At 38.7% G+C, this 24,119-nt stretch overlaps 1 protein-coding gene across 1 annotated transcript in view; it reads left to right on the top strand.

Annotated features, from left to right (window-relative positions):
• RTEL1 (regulator of telomere elongation helicase 1) overlaps positions 1-24,119 on the top strand; it is a 44,595-nt gene that overhangs the window by 1,462 nt on the left and 19,014 nt on the right. The window contains exons 3-21 of the mRNA XM_009328432.1: positions 7-21; positions 390-483; positions 1,473-1,554; positions 2,173-2,233; positions 2,487-2,562; positions 3,258-3,342; positions 4,534-4,599; positions 6,443-6,596; positions 6,929-6,967; positions 7,619-7,697; positions 8,385-8,482; positions 9,780-9,835; positions 13,459-13,533; positions 14,445-14,526; positions 18,599-18,731; positions 18,891-19,004; positions 21,331-21,371; positions 22,508-22,593; positions 23,367-23,444. Of these exons, the coding sequence (XP_009326707.1) occupies positions 7-21; positions 390-483; positions 1,473-1,554; positions 2,173-2,233; positions 2,487-2,562; positions 3,258-3,342; positions 4,534-4,599; positions 6,443-6,596; positions 6,929-6,967; positions 7,619-7,697; positions 8,385-8,482; positions 9,780-9,835; positions 13,459-13,533; positions 14,445-14,526; positions 18,599-18,731; positions 18,891-19,004; positions 21,331-21,371; positions 22,508-22,593; positions 23,367-23,444 (1,514 nt within the window). The remainder of the gene's footprint in view (positions 1-6; positions 22-389; positions 484-1,472; positions 1,555-2,172; positions 2,234-2,486; positions 2,563-3,257; positions 3,343-4,533; positions 4,600-6,442; positions 6,597-6,928; positions 6,968-7,618; positions 7,698-8,384; positions 8,483-9,779; positions 9,836-13,458; positions 13,534-14,444; positions 14,527-18,598; positions 18,732-18,890; positions 19,005-21,330; positions 21,372-22,507; positions 22,594-23,366; positions 23,445-24,119) is intronic.

Raw genomic sequence — 24,119 nt, 5'->3', positions numbered from 1 at the left:
CCACAGATGCCGATGTCCCAAGTAAGTACTGCGATTTTTATGCTCAGTAGGAGCGATACGGGAATATTAATGAGCATTTGCTTTTATCTGTCTTTTATAAGTATGCAGTTATAAAAGTCGTGGAGCCATTGTTTAGCAGCTGAAGCACAGTTTCACACCTTTTTATAGATTTTAAAGGTGTTTTACGTATTTTTAAATTTTCTTAGAACATTAGAGCTCATTTAGCTCACTTTCTGTGTGTGAATAGTTAGATGACAAAATTTCTTGCTGTCTCTACCAGGCAAACTGTTACCATAGTACCAGCTGGGAAAGGAGGCTGATAATACCTCTAGTTCTTCTTTCCATGCTAATAATGTTTTTCTGCTTTTTTTTTCTCCTCCGTTTGGCAGCTTATTACACTGATGTTCCCAAAATAATTTATGCTTCCAGAACTCACTCACAACTTACACAGGTCATTAACGAGTTAAAGAACACGGTCTACAGGTAAATATGATTTAGGGTAATGTTCCTATTCAAAGAAAAGGTGGAGAAACCCATCTGGTTTGGTTACTGTTTGAATTTGTGTGGAAGAATGTATAAAAACCTGATACCACTGAAATGTAGTTCTCTTAATGTGCACGTATAGAACCTGGATTTCTTTGTCATTGAGTTTGGGGGTTTTTGTTTTCATGCTTCGCAGCTTCTCTTATCTCCTTCAATCATAGAATTTCCTGAATTTGGTCTGGTTTTGGTTCTTTACGTCGCACGTTTTCACACATTTACTTCTAAAATTCCTTTTTTTTCTTTTCTTTTTTTCCTTCCCCCCCCCCCCCTTTTTTTTTTTTTCCTGGGGCATTTCTTTACAGCAGTGGGAAGCCATTACAAAGTTGAATTCCTTAAGCTGAGGTAAATCTATGAAGAACTTTGTGTTTTTGCTGTACCAATGTCTGTCACAGTTCTCAGCTGTTGACGTGCCCGTGTGTTGACTGAGCTCTTTGGACAGGCAGTAGTCATTTCTTTATGTGTTTCTTGTAAACATACAGCCTTGTAATAAGCAAAAAAAAAAAAAGACTGTGAATGTTTGCAGCGCATTAGTTCTTGTCATAACCTTACTCTGAAAATCACAGCCAGCTCTGGAATAGCTTGTAATAGATGAACAGTCCCCAGCTTATTTGGCTGAACTGTCATAACAGAACGCAGATTTTATAGTGGATGATGTAAGCTGTTACTCATTACCTCCTGCTGTAAACTGCTGCTTATTACCACCCACGGCTACCAGGAGAAATACAGTACCATAAAGTCAAGTAACATATATAGCTGTTGCAAACAGACTACCTTGCTTACTGTTTCTGGTTCTGACCCTTATTTTGGGCTCGTCTGTTTCTCCTGAACCTTTTGCTTTTGGTATATGATACCCAACCCAGGCATGTACAACGGCGTTCTTCTTTCTTGCCTTATTTTTAACATCAGTTTTGTGTATTCTGTTTGAACAGGCCAAAGATATGCGTTTTGGGTTCCAGAGAGCAGCTTTGCATCAATCCTGAAGTGAAGCGACAGGAGAGCAACCACATGCAGGTGAGAACAGAGCCTTGAAAGCACGCGCAGTGAGAGCGTGGAGCTTTTTCTTGTGGCGTATGGTGTGTAATTCTTAACTGCGACATTGTTTAACTACCGGAGGCTGTAGGGGAAGATAGTAGTTCTAAATGTGTTTTGAGGAACTTTCAGCTTCTACTTTTGTGAGCGCAAAATTTAATTCTGTGTCTCTGGTAGTGTTTTCCATCCAGAGAAGGGTGTCATTGTGTAGAACATGAGAAAGAGTTAATAGTTTACAGTTTAATTTCTGATCTGCCACTTAAGTGTTTTTTAAGGGCAACAATAATTTCAAAACAGTGTTTCAGCGATCGATTTACCTGTTATTTTTACAAGCAATGCCAAAGATTACTCTTTTGAAGGACATTAGTGGCAAAATATAACAAAATTTCCTCTGAGCATCCGAGTGGTCTGTGCTGCATAAAAGAGAGCCTAACTTTTAAGGTGGACAGAGGGACACATGATTTTAAAACTGAAGAACTGTGATTAGCATTTCATCATTAGCTGGTGTTACAGAAAACTAATAGCTCTTCACGCCTTACCGCGCTTTTCAGTGCTTGACAGGCTGTGCTGCTCTTGGCTAAAACACACTATATTTTACAGATCTACATGTGCCGAATGAAAGTGATGGCTCGTGCTTGTCATTTCTATAACAATGTGGAAGGTGAGTTTGGCTTCCACTTTGCGGAAGTACAGCCCTATTTTTTGGAGAGGGAGGGATTTGGTAGGCAGGTAGAGAAGTTTGAAAGAGTTGGCAGTCTGCCTGTGCGCGCGCGTGTGTGTGTCTGTGTTTTGCTCTGCATTCATGTGTTTCGAGAATGAAATGTTAAGTGGATGACTGTGATGATTGGGGTAACAAAAAATCTTTCTGATACTTTTACCTAAGGTTGTGGTTGTGATGTTGCAATTTTTCACAGAAAAGAGTACAGAGAAAGAACTCACTGAATCAATCATGGATATTGAAGACTTGGTTAAAAATGGAAACAAGCACAGGTAAATGTTCCCCTCTGACCTTCCTCCCCCTTACTTGTGAAAACTATTTATCTGTTTATTTTTATTAATACCTTGGTGTGAACTTGGCATACGCTAAAGTAGCAGTACAACGATGAGAGCAAAGTGGAGTGGCTAAATACATTGCAGAGAGAGCTTCCAACAAAATCACGTGTGTGCTAAAGCCTTAACTTCTGTTACTGCAGCTTCATCATACAGCAATTTGTTTCAATCCTTACTTGTGTAAAGACTGAATCAGATCAGAGTCAGGCTCACCAATATTTTATTTCTCACTCGAGCAGAGGCTGCCAATATCATCTGACATGACAAATGATACTGCAGTTTTGTTTCAGATCTAAGAGGATGAGGTGACTGATTTGTTGGGATAAAATAGTCTAGTGCAGCATTTACTTCTAGCCTAAAGGGGTGAAATGATAATGCAGTAACGAATGCCCCTCTTTCTCCTTGAATTTTTTTCCTTTGTTTTGTTGAGCTGCACAGCTAGGTATTACTTTCTATACTTCCTTTTACTTGTGTTGTGTGAATAGAGCTAACCATCCGCCCTAAAATTAAACGTGCCAGTTTCAACTCCTTAAGCAGCTGATTAGAAACCCTTGAGAATGAAACATAGTACATGAATGCACTCTTAATATTTCTGCAAGTATTACTTTATAGTTTGTACTACTTTTTTTAAACAGAGCTTGTCCTTATTATCTCTCTCGAAGCCTGAAGCAGCAAGCAGATATTATTTTTATGCCTTACAACTATTTACTAGACTCGAAGGTAACATATATCTTTGCTTTTAAATGCAAGTGTTCTTCTGTTTCTCTTATATTGGCTTTTAGTGGATAAGCTGTGAAGAACTGATGCGTAGCTGGTGAATGCATTGTGTGGTATACTTCAAAACTAGTCAAAACCCAGTTCAAATTCAGAACCATAGAGGATGCCCTTTTGTGTTTTTTCTCTGTAAAGTTCTTCTTTCCCACAGTTAAGAGAGATTTTCTTTTTTCTCTTTTTGTTTGAGGTCTTGCTATTTTTACAGAATTAGCTTTGCAGAATGTGATGCCCTTGTTTGGTGATACTTCACCTCCTGGATACAAATCTTCAGTCACATACTACGCAGTATTTTTGCGTGCATTCTGAGACATTTTTGTTTCTGCAGCCAGCTACATGATTTCTAGAATAAGGAAACTCTTTCAGTAGAGATTGGACATCTCTCTTGGAAATAATTGCTGGCTTTGTAAAAAAAGCTGTTGCAATAAGTTGTCCATATTTCATGGATAGAAAATGAAACCTTTGAAAACTCTGTTGAGGAAACAAATCTGCTGATGTCTTCATGCAACTTGGAGTAATTAATGAATTACAGTAAAAGCCAGATTACATTTCACTGCTACAAAAGGTGAAAAGACCTTATGTTTAATAAATTAAAAAATAAAATAAAATTTAAAAAGTCTCTGACCGCCTTAAGCAAAGAAGCATTATGAAGAAGTTCTGTGATCTGGTACCGTCGGGGGTGTTTTCAGAGCATCCACTTCTTGCAAAGACGACACAAGCATTAATTTGTAAAAACAAGGCAAATCCCCCTGCTTCGCACCCCACTCCTCCCAGATCCCTATCGGCAAAAATAGTGACTGAAACTAATTCTGATAAACGTGTGTATCCTAGTATGGTACAACTGTTTTCTTTCTTTTTTTTCTTCGTTACAATGTAAGTTGTAACCTCCATAAACTTTTACATGATGCATTTTATCACCTTCATTTCCAGAGGAAACAATTCTGTTGTTTACATGTTAGGTAGCCACAGGGATTACTTCTGTTTTCTGAAAAAACAAAACAAAACACAGCTGCCACCGTGCCAGTATTCAAAATACATGTAACCCCGAATCTGTCTCATGAGCCAATTTCTCAGTCAATCGAATCTATATTTCTCTGTGACCTTTCTGTCCATTCCCTCGTTCTCTTCTTTGTCTTTTAGAGCCGGAGAGCGCACAACTTAGACCTGAAGGGGACTGTGGTAATACTTGATGAAGCTCACAATGTGGTAAGTTGTTTCTGGTCTGTTGCCACTTTTTCAAACTTCACCCAAAGAGAAAAACGGACCCGTGCCCTATTATTGTCTCTAAAATCTGTACTCAGCTATTTCAGTTGTTAATGTTCATTATTGCAAATATTTCTTGTTTCCGCAACAGTTAAGCTTTGTAGTTTAATTAACGGTCCTTTGACACTACTGTGATTTCCTGCAAGGTGATAGTTTCTTCCTGAAGGGTGGATCTCCAAATCTATGAGGGAGCTCACTTTTTCTTGTTTGGAGAGTTCTTTTCCAGGGTGTAAGAAATCATGAAAATCCATTCTTGAAGCTCAGCTGCATCAGCTGTCCACGTGCAGTAGATGGCAAATGTGACTCTTGTAATATTTCCAAGTCTCCACTCATAGAGGAAAAAAAGAGAGAGGAAAAAAAAAAAGTGCTGCATTATGGGATCTTCCCGTTAGGTGGCTCGAAACTGCAGCCCTTTGTCTAAATAATGAAATGCAAAAGAGCATGTCCCTTTTTTCTACCCCATGAACAACCTAGTGGGATTTCTGCTAAACAGCTGCAAAGTTTATTTTCTGATTGCGTGTTCTTTCAGTAAACAGGCCACTGGAGGGTGTGCTATGTTTGACTAGAGATAGTGGCAGAGTTGTGTCCAGTATGTGCTCCTTCCGTCAGAATATCGTTTTTTCTGTTGAAAAATGGGTGGAAATCCCATCATAGTTGTTTGGATTTTGTGTCCGTGTCATTCCCCCCCGCCTTGTAGTGTTTTAAAACTACTAATTGATGCCTGCATGCAGAAATTAACTGGAACAGCTGTTCTAGAACTACGTGTTTTGCAATAGTTCTCCCATGGTACTGTCTGTTCCGGGTTAATATGTGGAAACTTAGTAATTACTCTGAAATAAAATTGACGACTTTCTCATTAGATTGTTTACACATGCAGCTAGTTCAACATTTTTTTTTCTTTAGAACTTATTTCTTCATAGCTATTGCAGTCAAATTTTTTGTGTAGGTTAGTCCTTGCTATTTCTTTTCATTCCTCAGGGAAGGTGATTCTTTTTGTGAATGAAAAATTTGTGACAAAACAATATGTGACTTATTTTTCAAAGTCATAGAGAATTTTGTCAAACTTATCAGTTTGAGTGTTCAAACCTTTTTTTTTTTTAATAGAAATTTAGTATGTTTCCTTCTCTGTAATAATATTTGTTCTGGCATACGTTTTGGCCCAAATTTTACATATGAATAATATGCATTTTACTGCCTGCCTTTTTTTTTCATTGCCCCCTTCCCTTTTTTCCTCCGTGCCCCCATCCCTGAATGCAAGATCATGAGGGGCAAGGACCATGTCTTCATATGAGCAAATATAGGGATAAGACTATTTCCTAAGAGTGTGAGAGGGACGAGGAAGAAGCTCTTTCGAAGAACAAACTGATTCTCTAACTAAAAAATTTGCTACCTGGACAATTTGTCATCAGACAGCAAGCTATTTGGCAACTGCGTGGGAGAAGCAAAAGGATGTCAAGAAAAACCTATTAGCAGCAACACTAAGAACACAGAGGAGGTGACACCTGTTTAAAAACAAAAGGGATCTTAATGGTGACAGTGCTTTGCTACTAGATGGGAACGGTAGAATGTAAATAAGGTGGAAGAGGCAAAATCTGTTCTACCTTTCAGAAAAAAGGATGCCTAGTAATAGTCAAAGTCTTCAGGTGTTTATACAACATCCTCTGGCCTGAGCTGGAGGTCAGAAATGAAATCAAGCCCGGTCATCTGGACTTTATCATCTATGAAATTGCCTGAGCAAATAACACGCTGAGCAGTCCAAATAATGCTTCCGTTCCTTATATTTTAGGAGAAGTTGTGTGAGGAGTCATCTTCCTTTGACTTGACACCCTACGATTTGGCTTCGGCAGTGGATGCTATAAATGTCGTACTGGAAGAACAAGCCAAAGTAGTTCAACAGAATGAAATAAATGCTGAATTCAATATGGAGTTGGCCAGTTCAGGTGTGTTGACAACCACAAACCCCTGTTTCGCTGGGATTATAGGGTGCCACTACCGAGACCTGGAAAATAACTTCTAACAGTTTCTGGAAAATTTACTCTCATCAGTAGATAAATTATTGTTAATTAGTAATCACTGCCAGACAAACATGAAAAGATTTGGCCAAACCAGTGTGACATGAGGGGTCATGAAAGAGAACGGTGAGTGGAATACAGATGTCTTTCCATATACACAGTTCTAGCCTTCGTATCCATAACTTCTGAAAAGCCATAAAGAAACTAGGAATGAGACGGACATGAAACATCCTCTTTGAAATCTTTCCTTTCTTCAACAGGACTGAACATGGAACTGGAAGATATAGCAAAGATAAAGAGTAAGGTTATTTTTTGTGTTGTTGAAAATTGTTGTTGAAACAGTTTCAAAAGGTCAACAACTATAAATCAGGTTCATGTAGCGTTCCTGTAGACATTGCTCATAACTGAGAAATTCAAGGAAGTTTAAGTTGTCTCTTTTTCAGAGAATTTTGTGGAGTGTTCGATTACGGTTTTTTCCCAAGAAGATGAGAGATTTGGCAGATGAATGCATCGCTTCCCTTGCTAGAAGTTCCCTTGTTTTCTAATCTTGTCAGTGTGCTGGAATTGTATTAGTTGTATCATTCTGCTGTAAGAACGTGATGCTACATAAAGTTAATAGCAAGAGCTTGAGATGTCTCATGCTTGCAAAGCATTTCCAAGAACAGCTTTCCCCATCTATAAAGAAGAGTTTAACATTTAGCTGACAACTTAAGCTTCACCTAAGAGCTGAGGTTGTAGAAGTTCTTAAAGTTGAATACGAATATTTAGAGATGATATCTAGGAAATTGGTTTTGATCGTTTTGATTTGTTTACAGAATCAAGAAAACAGCTAGGTTGCCATCTTTGGTAACAGCCTTTGTAATAAAGTACGTTTGAAAAAGAGGCTTAGATGTGTCCCAGACATGAGTTTCTGTGAACCCTAACTTTTTTCCCTCTTGGTTCTCTTAAAGAAATTCTTCTTCAGCTAGAAAGCGCTATTGATGCGGTGGAGCTGCCACCGAATGACAGTGGAGTCACCAAAGGGGGAAGGTGAATTTCTTCTCGTTAATATGTTTACATGTTAAAAGTGCAGCAAATTCTAGACCTGGGTGAAACTGGGTCAGCTGTTAGGATTGCTAGTACTATTCTAGGTTCTGGGAATAGTATTTATTCAAGGTTTTGGGTTTCCTTAAATCCCCGTTCTGTAGTAATCATTATTTCTGGTGGAACTCCCTTTTAAAGTGTTTCAAGAGTGGAAAATCCTGTGCTGTGCGTATGCCTATCGGGTATTCTGAACTGGAAGAAGCTCCTCGCTGTGCTTCTTTCAATTTCGCGTCATGATTTAAACAGAGGTACTAGTGCTGCAGTGATTTGGTTTGAGGTACCTCAGACCTCTGTAAGTCTATTTCTAAACTCATGCGTATTGTACATTGTAAAAAAAAAAACCATGGAAATTGCATGCAAATCTGTTTCTAAATTAATACATATTGTACGTTGTAGAGAAATCATGGAAAACGTGGAGGATGTGGTCAGTATGCTTTCTGTCATGTCAATATTGTCCGCTGTCTTTATAACTAAGTACTTATTTTCATTCCTGTAAATTTTTTTCTCATGGAGACAAGAACATGTTTTTGCTACTAGATGGTGAAATTGTTGTTATAAAAGAGTAACGGTAATTGTGTCCATGTGATTATTTACAGTGTTTACCCATTTGTGCTTTTTCTTTGTAAATTGCAGCTACATCTTTGATCTGTTTGCAGAGGCTCAAATAACATTCCAGACCAAATCCTCACTCTTGGAGTCGCTAGAGCAGATTTTACAGTTTCTTTCAGGCCGTAAGTGTAAATTTGTTAGTTGTTTCACTCAGACTTTTCTTTGTAATGTAAGTAACTGGAAGTTTGCATAGTTTGTGGAGAGGAGGAGAAAGGCTTCTTTGTTTAGATTTAAATATTAAAGCTTTTAAAAGCTAAAATCTGACCCTGAGTACCTGTGTCTTTTTATTAAGACTTGCTGCGAGGTGCTCTGCTGGGAAACACGTTTTATGTCTGTTTATGCAACAGAACTAGTTTTAAGAACCTCTTTGTGTCAAAACCTGAGTGCCTACCAACATATGTGCGTACATACGTGCGCATAGGTAAAGGATTTTTGGACACAACACTATTTTTCTCCAAAACCAGAAGGATTGTGGGGTGGAGCTTGTTGACATTTTGCTGATGGCTTGAGTTCTTTCCTGGTCTTGGAGTTATGAGACAGGAATGTTGGGAATTGCATAATGTGGGTTTTTTTTCTTAATTTAGCAAGCTTCTTTTCCACTGTCTAGCAGTATCTTGTTCTTAATTTGCCCTTCTGCAAAGAAAAATCTCCAACTTCTTCATGTCCTAAGAAAATTATTTAGTTAGTTCTTACTAGCGGACTCTTCAGTAAAAGCATTGAAGAGAGCAAGCCCGCTCCTTGGAGACTAGAATGCAGACTGCCAGTTCTGCAAGTGCATCCTTTCAGAACACATCTATCCTTCCTTTTTCCCCCCCCAGCCTCTTTCTCCTTTTAGGCTGTTTGCGCTCTGGCTTAACAGGTGCATCTGTTTATCGTTTCTGTGGTCAAATTCTCATCATCAGTGTATTTCATACGTTCTTTTAACTGCTCCTCTGTAGTCACTGTTTTAGGCATACCAGAAGCTTGGAGGTGACTGTAAAGGGCTATTTATAGCTATAGCATAGGTTAATTTTGTCTCTCTGCATAACGGGGTAGTTTGTTTTCTATTCTTTTTGTCATGAGACTAATATTAGTTGTGTGAGCTTTTGAAAAAGTAACCAAGCAGTTTAAGCATGTTTATCTTTGTTTTAATTATCTCCTTTCCAATTTATAATGTGGAGGAGCCTTAAGAAATTTATGTAACTGTCTCGGATGACAGCTTCCCAGTGCGTCAGAGACATGAAACTTGTTTTGGAATGCCAGTTTTACATTTCTCCTTGCGTCTTGAATAATGATGGAAAACTTGAAATAACTTATTTGTTTCAGATAATATTTTCAAGTCATTGTATTCAGAGTGTTTTGCTGTTCGGATAAGATACGGATATATACAAATGGATGTATATTTGTGTTGTAAAAGTAATCATGCGTTATTCTCTCTAGGTACTGGGATATTTGTCAATACATCTGGATTGCATAAGCTCTCAGATATTATCCAGGTAAATAATTAACACTGCTTCTATATACGTCTGAAGGATAGAAGAGTTGGTTTAAAAAATGTGGAAAGACATTGGATCCATTTTATTCTTGACTCTATGTACACTTGTCCAGTGATGGAAGTCTATAGGTTTTTGAGGAGAAAGCTGCTGCCTAATGGGATGGTCTGCTTTGATTTTTACCCAGGTTGTTCTTTTACAGCTTTGATGTCCCTTCTTGGAGATGCTCAATTTAAATTTGTCTGGTTTTAGCCTCCACCAGGTGGAGCTGGGTTATTGAGCTGTTTACTTTCTAGCAGTAAAGTTTGGGAAATGAGACCTTCTCATGAAATAACAGGACAAGCTAAGGAAAAAAAGCAAACAAAAGATAATTTAACTGTATTTTTTTCATTTAGTTATTAAATTAAGGGATCTGGAAAATAAAAATCTTTTTAGTGCCACAGGAACTGAATCTGACACTTGTGGGTATCCATATGGTGCTGTCAGTCCTCTCCCTGTTGTGCACTTGCAAAACATTGATTATGAAAAACCTGGGCCCCGTAAAATTAGAAGGTACAGGGGGGCTGGTGGCCTGAAATTCAATTTCTAGCTTCCCTCTGAAGTTGACCAAAGCTCTAACATTCTTGAGTGATACTCAAAAAGAGGGTAATGTTTGGACAGCTTAAAGTTCAAACAAAATAGCATCTTGGCCGTGGTGTGACATATTAGAACATCTGCTGATGCTTGGGATTAAGTTCACTATGCTCCCAGAATTTGGTGATTTCAGAGCATCATCTTGGCCTGAGTTACTGGGCGTTAGGCTGAATTAGACCTTTTCCTGACAGTGAAATAAGACCTTTACTTCCCAAATACTTGTGGGGTTTTTTTGATCGAAAAGATCTTTTCCTCCCATCTTTAGTAGGTAGGTGATAATAATGATGACATTTTAATGTGCGTTAATCATTGCTTTTCTGTCTTGGTTTAATGATTTTATTCCCCCCCTAGTATAATTCAGCCACTGATGCAAGAAATTCCATGACGTTAAAGTCTGTCCTGTCGTGTCTGACAATGTTTAGTCTCTTTGTAGTTCTCTGGTTTTGTTCTACTCGCTGGTAGCCTGCCTAATAGATTAGCTGTCAGGCTTTTGCAGAAATCCTTGACATCGTAGATCTTTCTTCTGGCAAATGTGCTGCTTACAAGTGTAATCTATGTTTATAGGAAGCACAGGAGTATCAAAAAAGGTGACAAAATAATGGAAACACAAGCAGGAGGAGAGTAAAATCTATGTAAGAGCAGAAATGAGGAAGAACACAGCAATTGATTTAATCTGAAAAGTGAATTACTTCCTTGTCCAGCTCTGCATTTGGCAGCAGCAAATGAACTCTTTTTCCTTCCTCAGTATTCTTGCTTATTTCCAGAACACTTATTAGAAGACTTGTAATGAAATTCTTTTCTGTCTGGGTGCGGTACTGACTATGTACTTCAGTTTTCCCTTTTTGCTGAAGGATTTATAACATTCCCACTTACATTTCCCTTTACCTGAGATTATTACTGTTATAGGTTTTAGTGTCCCTTTTAAGTAAACTAGGAGGGATTAAATCATCTAGATTTGAATTTAGCCATGTTTTCTAAAAGTCCTATCCCGAGTCTTGGATTTTACTTATTTATTTTGAATGACACGGCTCAGGTCTATTGTCATATGTACCAAAATCTACTGACAACATTCAGGTTGCCTTCCTGCTAATTGCTAGAAAATCTTACAAAGAGAAAGTGTGAATTGTTCAGTATTGTTGCTTTTCACCTAAGAATTTACTTGCTATCTTAACTTAATTGTGAATCCTCCTCTTCTAGAATTGGAGCTTAATGGAAAAGCATAATCTTTTATAACTTAAAATTTTCCTAAAAAACATTATTAGATGCTTGTAGGAGAACAGTCAGCTCAAGTTAACACGGTAATTCCTATAGATGATTCATTTTTCATACTTAGTAAGACTTTCTGTGCTTACTTTGTCTAGCAGTAGTGTATGAAGTCATGTTGCACCTGTTATGCTGGTGGAGAGCAGCATACATGTCCAAAAGGACACCACAGAATAACACCCCCTGTAAAACTAAAAATGAAGAAATGTATTCAAACTTTGCAGACCCGCGTGATAAAGACAAGTTATCTAGCTGTGTTTTGAACGGTCCTGGTAGGTCTGCAATACTGAACTCGTCGAACGCGTGGATGTTTGTGAGGGTGTAGTCGCAGCGGCATACACAGTATTTCATTTTTATAGCGGTGGTTCAGTAAACCTGTATGTATGTTCTGATACAGCAGTAGCGATTTGTGTACACGGATACCAAAATGATGTGTACCAGAAGGTGAGTGTCACAGTTCTGCTGTGGGGAAGGTGAGGTATGCTTAATTTAAATTAGTTTCCCAGGGTTTCAAAGCTGACAGATGAGAAGATTCAGAAGTAGAAGCCAGGTCTTCTGATCCCGGTGGCCGGAGCCCATGGATTAGTGTGTGCTACAGGTCTGGGGATAATTCTCTGGGTGTGCTCTTCTAGCCTGTGGGTAGATGAAAGGTGATTTGAATTGGAAGAGCAGTCTTTCGCTGAAAGCTAAGATCCCTTTTCTGCTGCTGCCGCTGAGGACATACACGTGGACAGTTACTGCAAATCATCTGCCACGTGATAGTTTGTTATCCGGAGATATTTTTAAGTAGGACTATGTCACAGAGTCTTCGTTAGTTAAACACAGTGCTTTCTTGTTACAGAGCCTTGTCTTCAAGACTTAATTTATAACCAGCTTGTTTTTATTAATAATACTTTTTTTCTGCCTTTTAGAAGAACACTTACTGAAATCTGTTTTGTATACCCTATCTTTGGCTATTTTTCAGAAATTAATGTTTCCAGGAATTGTACTTTTTTGACTGGCGGAGAACATCTTGTTGCAACTAGCTGATATTCTTGGGAGCTTGGATAATTCCTTTTAAATGTCTGAAGAAATTTTGTTTAGAAAAATTAACAGAAGTTATAAATATTTGAGAACCACAGCTGTTTGCATTGAAGTTGCACTGGAATGCCATATGTTTGAAAGAGCTTCACCCTTAGTTATAAGACTTCACATACAGGAAAGGGGAAGAAGCATAACTCTGTGCAGAAGAGTTGATAGACGCTTTTAATTTAATATACGGACAACTAGATATGATTACAACTTGATTTTTTAAATTTTTTTCTAAGCAGAGTATTATTAGTGTAGGGTATCATGGCTGAAATTGTAAACTAAGGGAATTCAAAAAGTTCTTTTACACTAAGTTATGACTCTGTGATCTCATGAACGTGTAGTGTGTTTGTGTTTATCCACAGCCAGAAGTCAGGGACAGTGTGGATAATAATACTGTCATTTGTATAGTTTGAATATATTTACATACTGGCTTGCATTTTTTGGAACAATGAGAAAGCCATGTGGTTAGCAGGAATTGCCTGTAAAAAATGTATTTATTCAAGATTCTCTGGCTTTATTTAATAACAGGAGCAAGGAGATACATTTAAGGTTATCACAGCAGTAACTTTTGTGGAGATACTTCTCAGTATAAGGGTACGTTAGGGATTTTGCTGGAAACAATTGTTAAATCTTTCCATTTGTTTACATCCATTTTCCAGACAGTATTCAACATCGATCCTCCAGAAGGCACAACAGGTTTCATGCCACATCAGTCGATATCTAAATATTATAAGGTATGGGATGCTTTGTGTTCTACGTTTTTCCTCGCTGGCATTTAATGTTTGTGCTTAGTGTATCCAAGACTCAGAAGGATGTGGATAGTATAGCAAATGATGATGTTGATTACAGGGAGCATATGTAAGTTCTTCCAGAAAAAAAACAATAACAAAAAAACCCCCCACAAAAAACCACCAAAGGAACTGTGGTTAGTTTAGTTTCCAAGGAAAAAGAGGAGCTAGACAGTAATTTTTAAAGAAACTAAAATGAAATTAGGAAAGTGCAGCAAATGTGGATTACTGAAAACTTTGATACTGCATATTATGCAAGAATTGATGTGTTCTTCCAATAGTCTGTTCTCTTGACTTTAGTTTAGCCTACTACCAAGCAAGTATAGTAAAGCCACTGAACATCCCCCCCTAAGAAGTCTTATAATTTATTTAGAGTTTGGGACTTACGGGCTGGGATGCTATAATGAATTTTAGGAACAGATTTTTTTTAGATAAGAGGTAACTTTCATATTAAGTTTAAGACTTTATACTGTTTTTGTTGTCAAATGAAGCAAGTCTTTCTAATGCAATAATTTTTTTATTTTTTTTTCCTAGTCTGCATGTTTTATTCTAGTGGACAATACCCAAATAATTGGGTTCTTTGTCTCTGCTCTGGGCAGCCCATGAAAAGCTGCTCCCACAAACTGACTCAAAATGGCTGGCTAAATGGTGATATGCTTCTTTGCTCCTTGTTAGATACGTTATGAAAGACTGGAAACAAAATAGGAAAGACAGACAGGAAATAATAGGACCTTACTAACGCTATAAAAGTGACACTAATTACGTTAATTACCCTTAATATGGACTAGCTTTTTGAGGGATGAAGTACAAGTTCATCCCTGTAGTCATCTCTAGAAATGTTTGTTATTTTCCTTCAGGTACATATTCATCTGGATAACAGTAATCAGAAGAAGAAACAAAGGACAGATCTCTGGAATTCATCGTCTGCAAAAAAACAAGGTACAGGACTCTGTCTTGGGAAGGCTCATGCAAAAGCTGGATTGAAAACTACTCAACTGCTCCTTTCTGATTCAAATAAGAGAAAACAATTGAAGACTTCCCTGTCTGCATTACTTCACATTTGTGAACAGGGAGTCCTCTGGCAAATTTTGGAATGTCATTGTAGGATTTTGAGTGAAACACCACCTATGTTATTTTAAATGTTAAAAATGACTCTGAGGAATAAAGGGCTGAACAGAATAACTCAATGAGGGCACGCTCCAGATCTGTCTGTATGCAAAAAATTTTTTAAACCCAAATGGCATCGTAGTGTTCCTCATAGAGCTGGAAAGTCTTAAGTGCATGATTAGTATGCCTTGTTGCCATGGCCCAAGTTAAAACCATCAGTAGATGTGGGATTGGGAAAGACTTTTTTCCTCCACTCGGTTAGCAGAGAACCAGCGGGTGGTTTGGCTGTAGGGTTTTTTTGGTCATCTTCTGTAAGATGAAAAGACTTGGAGCATTAGTGTTGCCCCAGAGCTCTCTTTCTCTAGAACAGGGTAGGTTTTTAAGGCTTTGGGACTAAGTTTGAAGAATTCTAGGATTCTTTGAGGGTGTTCCTTTGCAGTTTTATGTTTCCAAGTACAGCTCCATTGTGGATACGATGAGTGGAGGAGGTGCTTTTCAGCTTTATAGTTACTTCTAAAGGGGAGGTGACATAAGCAATCTCAATATAAAACATTCTTGTACCAGTGCTGCTTTGTGCACTGCTGGAGTTCTTCTAGTGCAGTTATTTCAGTGAAAGAAAATCATCTCCATTATGGAATGGTTGCTTGTGTTGGAGTACAGGAAATCTTCAGACCAGCCCAAGAATGGGGAAACCCTCCTTCAGGATCGACGTTGAGGTTTATGAAATGTTCTGTTAGCCTTGTATCAGCTGTGTTTCTCGGTATAACTGTGTTGTTTTAAACACAAAATTGGTGTTGCTAAGGCTGTAACTACCTCTTACAAGAAGGAGATTCATATATAGATATGATACTGAAAATGTGTGCCAAAGGTATTATAAGAGTAAATTCCGTGAAAGTTCTTAATCTCTGTTGAAATTACTCATATATAGTGGAGGAGTGATAATTGGTTGGCTCATTCTGAAGCTCTGTAGTGAAGGTTCATGTGATCTGCCAGAGAAATAACGCTTGAGAATGTGAATTCTTAGCCAGAAAATGCCATGACAGCTAACAGCCTCAGGGCACTGTTATCTTCTCTGAGATACGACCTTTTCTGAGCAACTTCCTAAGTTCTTCAGGGCATGTTGTCACATCTTGATAGTTTCGGCCTCAACTATACTTTTCAGTCCTCCTTGTTCAACTGAGATTTCTCCCTCTCCTTGTCTCTCTCCTCCCACCTATTTTGTTCCTTATGCTCTGCAGAGCTTGGTATCTGGAACTACCTCAATATAACCTTGCTTCAAAACAACATATCTGCTGAATCAAAGGCTTATCCTAAGGCTCCTATAAAGCAGCACCGAGCTTGGCTTTGTTGGACTTCAACATTCATTCTTTCTGATATTTTTATTTATTTTTTAATAAATACAGTTAGGTAGAAAACAAAATGTTTTCTGATTAGAGAAGACAGATGCAGATCCCTTTACCTAAGCCTTCTCAATAGAATACTTTCCAAGGATCTTTGTAAATACCTTGCCCCATAACTATCTACTTAATTACTCAGTTAAATGCTCTTGAGAATGTAAGTATTTGTTTCACAGAAATCCTTTTGTTAAGGACAAAAGTAACATTTTTTGAAAGAATGAGTTTCCACGAATTTAGTGGTTTTGCACATAACGACCCCTTAAGTGTTTCCACAAAGTAAATTCTGTTCTGTTTCTGAACAGAAGCATGCTGTTTGGTAATCTGCAAATATTGTTTTCCTGAGATATTGCTCAATTGGAGTTTGAAGTTATAGGAATAATTCTAAGTAGATTTTGTTAAATATAGAAACGCTTTAGGTTTATTGCATATTTTGGAGGATTTATACACAAAAACAATACAAAGCAGTCACAGAATCTTTCTGTGATTTAGTAGACGCATACGGATATATTTCTTTTCAAATAAAAACAGTATTTGCAAGTACCTGTGCAACAGACCAGCAATTTGTTGAGGCTTGCACTGCGTGCAAGCCTAGCAGAGGCCAGACAAGACTGCTCAAGTCTCCAGTTTCCTGTAGTGGTATAGCAGATTGTTTAGAAATAATGCAAAGCTTTTAAGCATAGCTGTTTTCAAAGGATTTTGTGGAAATTTTTCACTCAAGCGTAATTCTCTACAAACTGTAATTGGTGAGAAGTGGCATAGCTTGGGATAACTGATGAGATTACTGCCCTAGCTATCTGTTCCGTGCGCAGGTGCCACTTATGAATGCAATATGGAACTGTTGCAGTTTTACATTAAGATAAAATGCTCTTGCTCTTGGTTTGCTCTAAATCACCATGTTGTAAACTATTAGCAAACCATTTCTCCATAGATTAGCTGTCCTTGTACCAGGAATGGGAAAAGCTGCTGCAGAGATCTACTCTGTGTAACGTCCAACAGTTCCTGCTGGTGAATGGGACCTTTAAAATGGATCTAATGTTGTTAAGCTTAAAGACATAATTGCAGAAAAGCAGGCTAAAAATGTACTACAATTCCAGCTTCTCCAAGAACTGGGCAACCGGTGCCTGGCAGTCATCCTGCAGAGTTGCAGAGAAGTATATTTCAAACCGAGCATTGGCGAGGCAAATGTGAGTTGCTGGTGTTTTCTCCTCTAGGCCATCCCATATCAGCACAGTTTGCTTTTATGCTGGGATTTCTTAGGCTCCTGACATAAGTGACTGCTCTTGTCTGTAGATACTTACTGGCCTGTCCATATACAGATACTAACTGTAATTTGCACCAATTCATAGTGTGAATTAAAGAGATACAGAATTTGGAATGTGATTCTTCTAAAATCTGGACATTGTCTGGATGGATTTGCCCAAATGAGATGGAGGGATAAAACTTTAGCTTAAAATAAATGTTCTCTTGTAATTCTAAGCAGTAAGTGACTCACTGGGCACATATTACTGGGGATTTCCTGAAACTGTCAGCTCCTTTTGGAAATACAGTCTTTGAATGAAGTGTGTACATTTAAAAGACATGCCCATGATATGTGGATGCTAGGTTTTTGGGTTTTTTTTACTGAAGCTAATCATGCAAAACAGAATCAGAAACAAAAGCTAATGTTTCATTTGGCTGCTCTTGTTCTTGACATAGATGATTGTTTCATTCCCTTGTTCCTTTGACTGTCTCTGAAAAGCTGATGCGAAGTTTTCAGCAAGACTACCAATGGTACAACTATAAGCTGAGCAATGAAAGAAGTGACTAGTGTGATTTATCCATGTTTCTTTATATCCTTTCTGTTGATAATTTATAGTATGCCAGATTTTCCGTGTGTGCACGTTGTATATCCACATCCCACAAAAGATTTGAGCAGGAGTTGAAAGGTTTGGCAGTTGACTGCGGGGAAAATGGAAAGTTTAGGTGAAAGGTTTATAGCCGTTGGAAATTCCTGGTGGAGAAGGGGTTCTTCAGTTTTCAAGCAAGAGCAGGGGGGGAGGTTTTTGGTTGATTTTTTTTTTCTTTTCTTTTTTTTTTTTTTAGTAACTTCAGTCGTTTGTCCTTCATCCCAGTATTCTGCAGTTCTTCTACCATGCTTCCCCTGCCAGTTGTCCTTGACAGCAGGAAGTGAATCAGTGCATGGAGGACTGAGTAGTTTTATCTGCTCAATCTGCCTGTTACTTGCCGACAAAAAGTCGGCATGTCTTTCCTATAACCATCTTTTGACTAAAAGTATGATCTACTTCAGATGCGAGGGAGCAATGACCTTTTAAACTATATTTTGAACAGGCATAGTAATTAAATCTGGGAAGGAGCAAGGCAGAACATACCATACATCTGGAATTTTAGCTTCAGATGCTGGCCATTTTAATTTCAGAAGTTCAGATGCAATGTGCTATATGCTAGTCATATTCTAATTTTTCCACTTACAGACTTGCTTCTTAGTGTTTTCTCTTTATTTGATACAGGAAAGACCTTAAGCTATTGGTGTTTCAGCCCCGGATACAGCATGCATGAGCTTGTTCGACAGGGAGTCAGGACAATTATCCTTACTAGTGGGACTCTCTCCCCCCTGTCATCATTTACAATGGAAATGCAGATGTAAGTACCTATATGTGTGAACAGTACCGTTACTCAAAATTCACAATCTGCTCTCGTGATTTTAGGTTTTATCCCAGGATTTTTGAGTGCTCTGGACTGGTAGCCCGTAGGGAGTCATATAATGAGTATGACTGGGATCTTACTTTTGTGTTTCTTTAGCCCTTTTCCTGTTTGCTTGGAGAATCCTCATGTTATTGATAAACACCAGCTCTGGGTTGGGATCATTCCTAAGGGACCTGACGGAGCTGTGCTTACTTCTACCTATGAAAGAAGGTAATGAACTTCCAGGTGGAATTCTGCTTTGAAGTCTTGGGTTCCGACATTTTGGGTTCTGCTTTCAGGAGGGTGCTGGTGAAATAAGCGGTCTCTCTAGTTCTTGGATAAACACCACCGTGTGCTGAATAACAACACCCTTTAACCACTACTGTTGAAAACTTAGAACTAGAGGGCTGGGATCAAATGCCAGGGCACTGAGAGCACTGACAGTCCTTAATGGCCCTGACCAGATTCAGCTGGGACCTCCAGCCACAGCCATCGCCCAGGAGCTCCGCTTAAGGTCTGGCATAGGCCTTCAGTCACTGCCCAAGCTGTAGGAGTACCTGTCTCCAGCTCTAGCGTAACCACGCCTGGCCACGGACCTTGTTGATCTGACCCTGACCTACTGATTGACTTCCCAGTTTGACCTTGGACCTGCCTGTCCCTATGGACCTGCTTCGCCATCCCTGGACTGTGACACTCCTTACTGTCACTGGACCTGCTCCTGGTTTACTGACTTGCATTCCTGGCTTGACCTTCCCCATCACCATGACTTTGCCTGATGATCAGGACTAGTGATTGAGCCCGGCTACCGCATCAGAGTCTTTCCTGCTTGCCTTGCTCTGTTAGTGTGGGTCTGGCTGGCAAGACCCCTGCCCTGCATGCCTTCATATCAGGCTCAGGTACCACCTCCCTGTCCCTTAGAGCAGTCCACCCTCACTGACACAGAGCCTCATCCTAAATTTCTTTGCTGAAGGCTTAATTGATTTGAAGCACGACTGGCCTTTGCAACAACTATTTTTATATTTAAAGCTTGTCACCATGACCATGGCTCTCTTTTACCTCTGCATTGCCTTCTTAAGGAAAACGTATCCAAATATTTGTCAAGCTTTTCATCATAATTTTTCTTGCTTTTCTCTGGTCTTTCATCATTTTGCCTGTGTCTTTCTGTTCAGAGTAGACAGTGCTTCTGCTGCAGCTTCTGCTGCCAACAGAATGTATTGCCAGCAAGGAAGGCCAAAACTTGATTTCGCTGTATATTGACTTCTGTTGTGCAATATGATAGTCCCATTGGCATCTCTGCATACAATTTTAAAAGGCAGTTTCATGCTTCGGTGCACATGGCAGAAGGTTCTGTGCTTGCCAGTTCTCTGAAGTTACTAAAGAGTGGCATCACATTGGTGCTAGTACTGTGTCTAGGGATGTAATTCTTCTGTGGTAGTTGAGGATCAGTTCCTTGTGCACGTATTCTTCCATTTAACTTTCTTCATGTAGCACACACGTTTTTGTGTTGGCACATTCTTAAATCTATTTCAATTTCAACACTTCAGACAAACCTCTGGCTGAGAATTCTGTAATTTAGCCTGCTGCGGGCCTGACTTACTCTTTTTCAGCAGAAAATACAGGAAAATAAAAAAACAGATCTCAAAGAGCTTTTAGTGGAAAAAAAGGGAAAAATGCAGATGTTCCACAGAACTGGAAAGGGACTCAGCAATTGTAACTGATTTTTACAGAGAAGTAGTAGTCTGGAAAACCCTCAGACTGTATTTTTCATTTTCAGCAGCTTAGTGTGCCGTTTCAGTGTATTTTGTCTTTTGAAGGGGGCCAGTTGGGGATTCGCCCTCCTAAGGCCTAGAACACTTTTTTTTTTTGAAGGAAGGGAATTCACAGTGTTTGCTGTGTTTTGACAATGTCTGTGTGGTGATAAGGTTTTTTTCCCCTGCGTATGTAAGTTTCCTGGGAAAACATTATGCAAACCTACAGGGCACTAAAGAGGAGAGAAACATAAAGGCATGCGAGAACAGATGACTTTTCAGTCAGGGCTGGAAGAAAGAGCTAAATACTGCTCATTGTAGAGCAGTACTTTTTCAGTCAAAGCAAAAGTAATTTATTTGGCTTATGCCACGAGTAAATAATAACCATAGTAACCAAATTCACCTTTTCTGCCCCTGTAGCCTCACCACACCTAATTCATCAATAATTATTTTAAATAGTTGTCATGTTAGTCAGGCTTGGCAGCATCTGCAGATTTTTCTGGCAGAACTTTCACCCTTAAATTGTTAGTATGAATCATAAAACTCATATGGCTGCCCATTTCCACTTGTTACATTTTGATAATATTGAAGCTTAGATAATCTTCAGTGCTAATAATAAGAATATTTAATAGCAATGTGTAGTCAAGGTATTACTAATTTTGTGTCCTTGGTGTGGGTGCTTGCCACAGGAAGGAGAGCAATTGGGAGTATGGATATGCTATTTTAGATTAATATCAGAGGAAGTCAATACGTATGAAAAACATAAAAAAGGAAATACAACGATGTTACTTGATTTTTCTTCTTTGTAGGTTTTCAGAGGATTATTTATCTTCTTTGGGGAAAACAATTGGTAAGTGAAGTGTGAGGATTTCAGAAATGGGGAGTTACACAGGATTTTTAGAAATCTCCTAGAAGGAGAAATACTAAAGAAGACATAATAAGACAGAGAAAGGTAAAGGATTGCATTGCATATCTGAATGCTGTCTGGTTTTGTATGCTTCTGTTTGCTCAGGCAGCTGGCTACTGTAATTGCATACAAAAATGAGTTTGAGTTCTTGGTTTAATACTTCCGAGTTAGGAGTTCATTTTTATTGTCAGGTGTTTGTGATTGGGTCAAAAATGTGGTTCTGAAACAGCGTCGGGAAGCGGTGCAAACTAGAAAATCAATGTGCAGAGATGATGCAGCCAAGCATCATTTGCAGAGCAATTAAGGGTCACAAGAAGTCATTGCAATTTCTTGTGATACTCTTAAAGGCACTGTGTCAAGCCTGCCTTAAGTCAGCATTTATTGTTTTGGTAATGTTTTACAAATGTAATAAAACTACAAAATTTTAACACATGAGGACAGAGTAAAAGAGCAGCATTTGTGTAGCTTGGCTAAGATCTGGTTGAAAGGAATCTGTTAAATCTAGAAATGTTTGAAGGAAATGGAGGAGAGTGCTCTGAGGTGTTCAGCTTGGCCTAAAAGGTAAAATTAAGAAAATGTTTTCACGAAATACCAGATTAATGTTTTTTCAATAAAGTGTACACTATTTGACTAGAAAACTCTCAAAAGCAATCTTGTGGTACCTCATCCATTGCTTTGAATGTTTAGTGGACAAAGAGTGGTGAAAATGATCTAAAAATAGATCCTACTGTCACAAGGGAAAACATGGCAGATGATGTTGTATCTCTTTCATCTGTAGTGTTTGGTGTAGCTCATAATATCTTTTATCCTGTTAACGCTACACGTTAGAAGGCTAGTTAGGTGTCTGTATTAAAGTTTATTCCTTGATGACAAGGTTATTGAAATGATGAAAAAAAAAAAAAAACCCCAAAAAACCCAAAAAACCCAAACAACTTCTAATGCACAAACATTCACGTCAAGAAAGCAGAAAAGGTTTTGGAAGGAACCCATGCTGCTAGTTTGTATTTTCCTCTGCAGTCTGTGTACTCCATCCCAGGATGGAAATGCCCTCAGCTATACGCTTGCCTGTCTCGTTGCAGGTAACCTTGTGCGAGTTGTACCACATGGCCTGTTGGTGTTCTTCCCATCGTATCCTGTCATGGATAAGAGCCTGGAATATTGGAGAGTATGTTAGTTGCTCTGCCTTTATTAGGTGGTTTGGTTACACACGTCAGACAGTTTGTAGTTACGCTATCTAACCATGCTCATTAAAAATTCTTTGTTAATCAGTAAATTATAAAATCTGGAAAGTAAAAACCCAGGTCAGGCTTCTTTTATTTTCATCACAATACACTGAAATGCAGTGTTGTAGAAACCAAACTCAGAAGAATCTTAATACATTATCTCATCTGATAACAAAGTTCATTTAATTTCACCAGACTTCTCTTTTATTAAACCTCCAAATTATGGTCTAAGTGTTTCAACTCTTAGGGAAAAAACCCCAATGTGAGCATTTCTCTTTTTATTTTTAATTCGTAACTGTTGCAACTGTAACTTTTGTAACTGCTGTGCTCATGACTTGAGTGTCCCTGGTGAGACTTGGTAGAACAGTTCTATTTTAAATGCTCCTCCTCCTTAAAAGTGAATGCTGGGCCAGAGGTGTCATGCTGCAGAGTGGGTCTCTGGGAGGTGGATGCTGGGAACTTGCAAGTTGGAAGGAAAAGAAACGGATCTCCCATCTGCGTAGTGTCTGAGTTGCACCAACTGCAAGGAATCACGGCTAGTGTTAGGATTGCATGTTCCTGCTTCCATCTCTTCCTACGTTTGGCAAGAGAGGAACAGACTGTGTTGGGGAAGTCTGTGGTGACCGCTCCTGAGCAACTCCGTTCTCGTGGCCACTTCTGGTGTGTGCTTACTTTCACATGGCCGTTTCTGATATGTTCATAATCTGTTTAACAGGAGCATGATTTTGCTAAAAGAATAGAAGAAGTGAAGCCAATGTTTGTGGAACCCAGGAACAAAGGAAGCTTTGCAGAGGTTGATTATTTGCATTACATACCTATAACATTTTCAGAAACTGTTTTTAAGTTTAACTACCTTCTCTAAGATGTGTTTGGGTGTGAAAACACATTTTATCCTAGGATAAAATTAAAACTCTGAGTGCTGCTTTGAAGTATAGTTCTGTGCATCCTTCCTTTACTCTTTTGGCCGGTTGTGCAGGGTACACTCCTCATTTGAAATCCAGTGATGTAACAGCGGCTAACATACATATGTACCGAGTAATGGAGATGGGAGAAAGCTGTCACTTCAATAGTCAGCATCTTTTAATGTTTGGTGGGACATTTCCTCCCAGCTTGTCATGCTTTGGGTGTTAAGGAATTGTGCAGTGTCATCTTGTTTATTTATAGCAGTTCTGTGTACTTCTTAGAGTAAATTATATCCTTGAATTGCTTTCCTGGTTTGCCTATTTTACTCAAGGATCTGCAGAAACACAGGACAGTCCATGTTCTACCTTCTCATCGGAAGTATCTGACATTAATCTTTTATGCTTACCCAGACGTATTCTAGATTTCACAGTAATGTAAGGATTTTGCTAAGCAAATGGCTTCTCACATTTGCAATTAGCAAAAGTAATGAAAATTATACTAAGCCAAATTAATCACATTTTAGATCTTAGCGTACAAGTCAAATTTAGCTAGTACAGCTTTCTAC

The sequence above is a fragment of the Pygoscelis adeliae genome, unplaced genomic scaffold (assembly GCF_000699105.1).
Source record: "Pygoscelis adeliae isolate BGI_AS28 unplaced genomic scaffold, ASM69910v1 Scaffold287, whole genome shotgun sequence".
Classification (NCBI taxonomy): domain Eukaryota; kingdom Metazoa; phylum Chordata; class Aves; order Sphenisciformes; family Spheniscidae; genus Pygoscelis; species Pygoscelis adeliae.
This window is presented reverse-complemented; position numbering and strand designations above follow the sequence as displayed.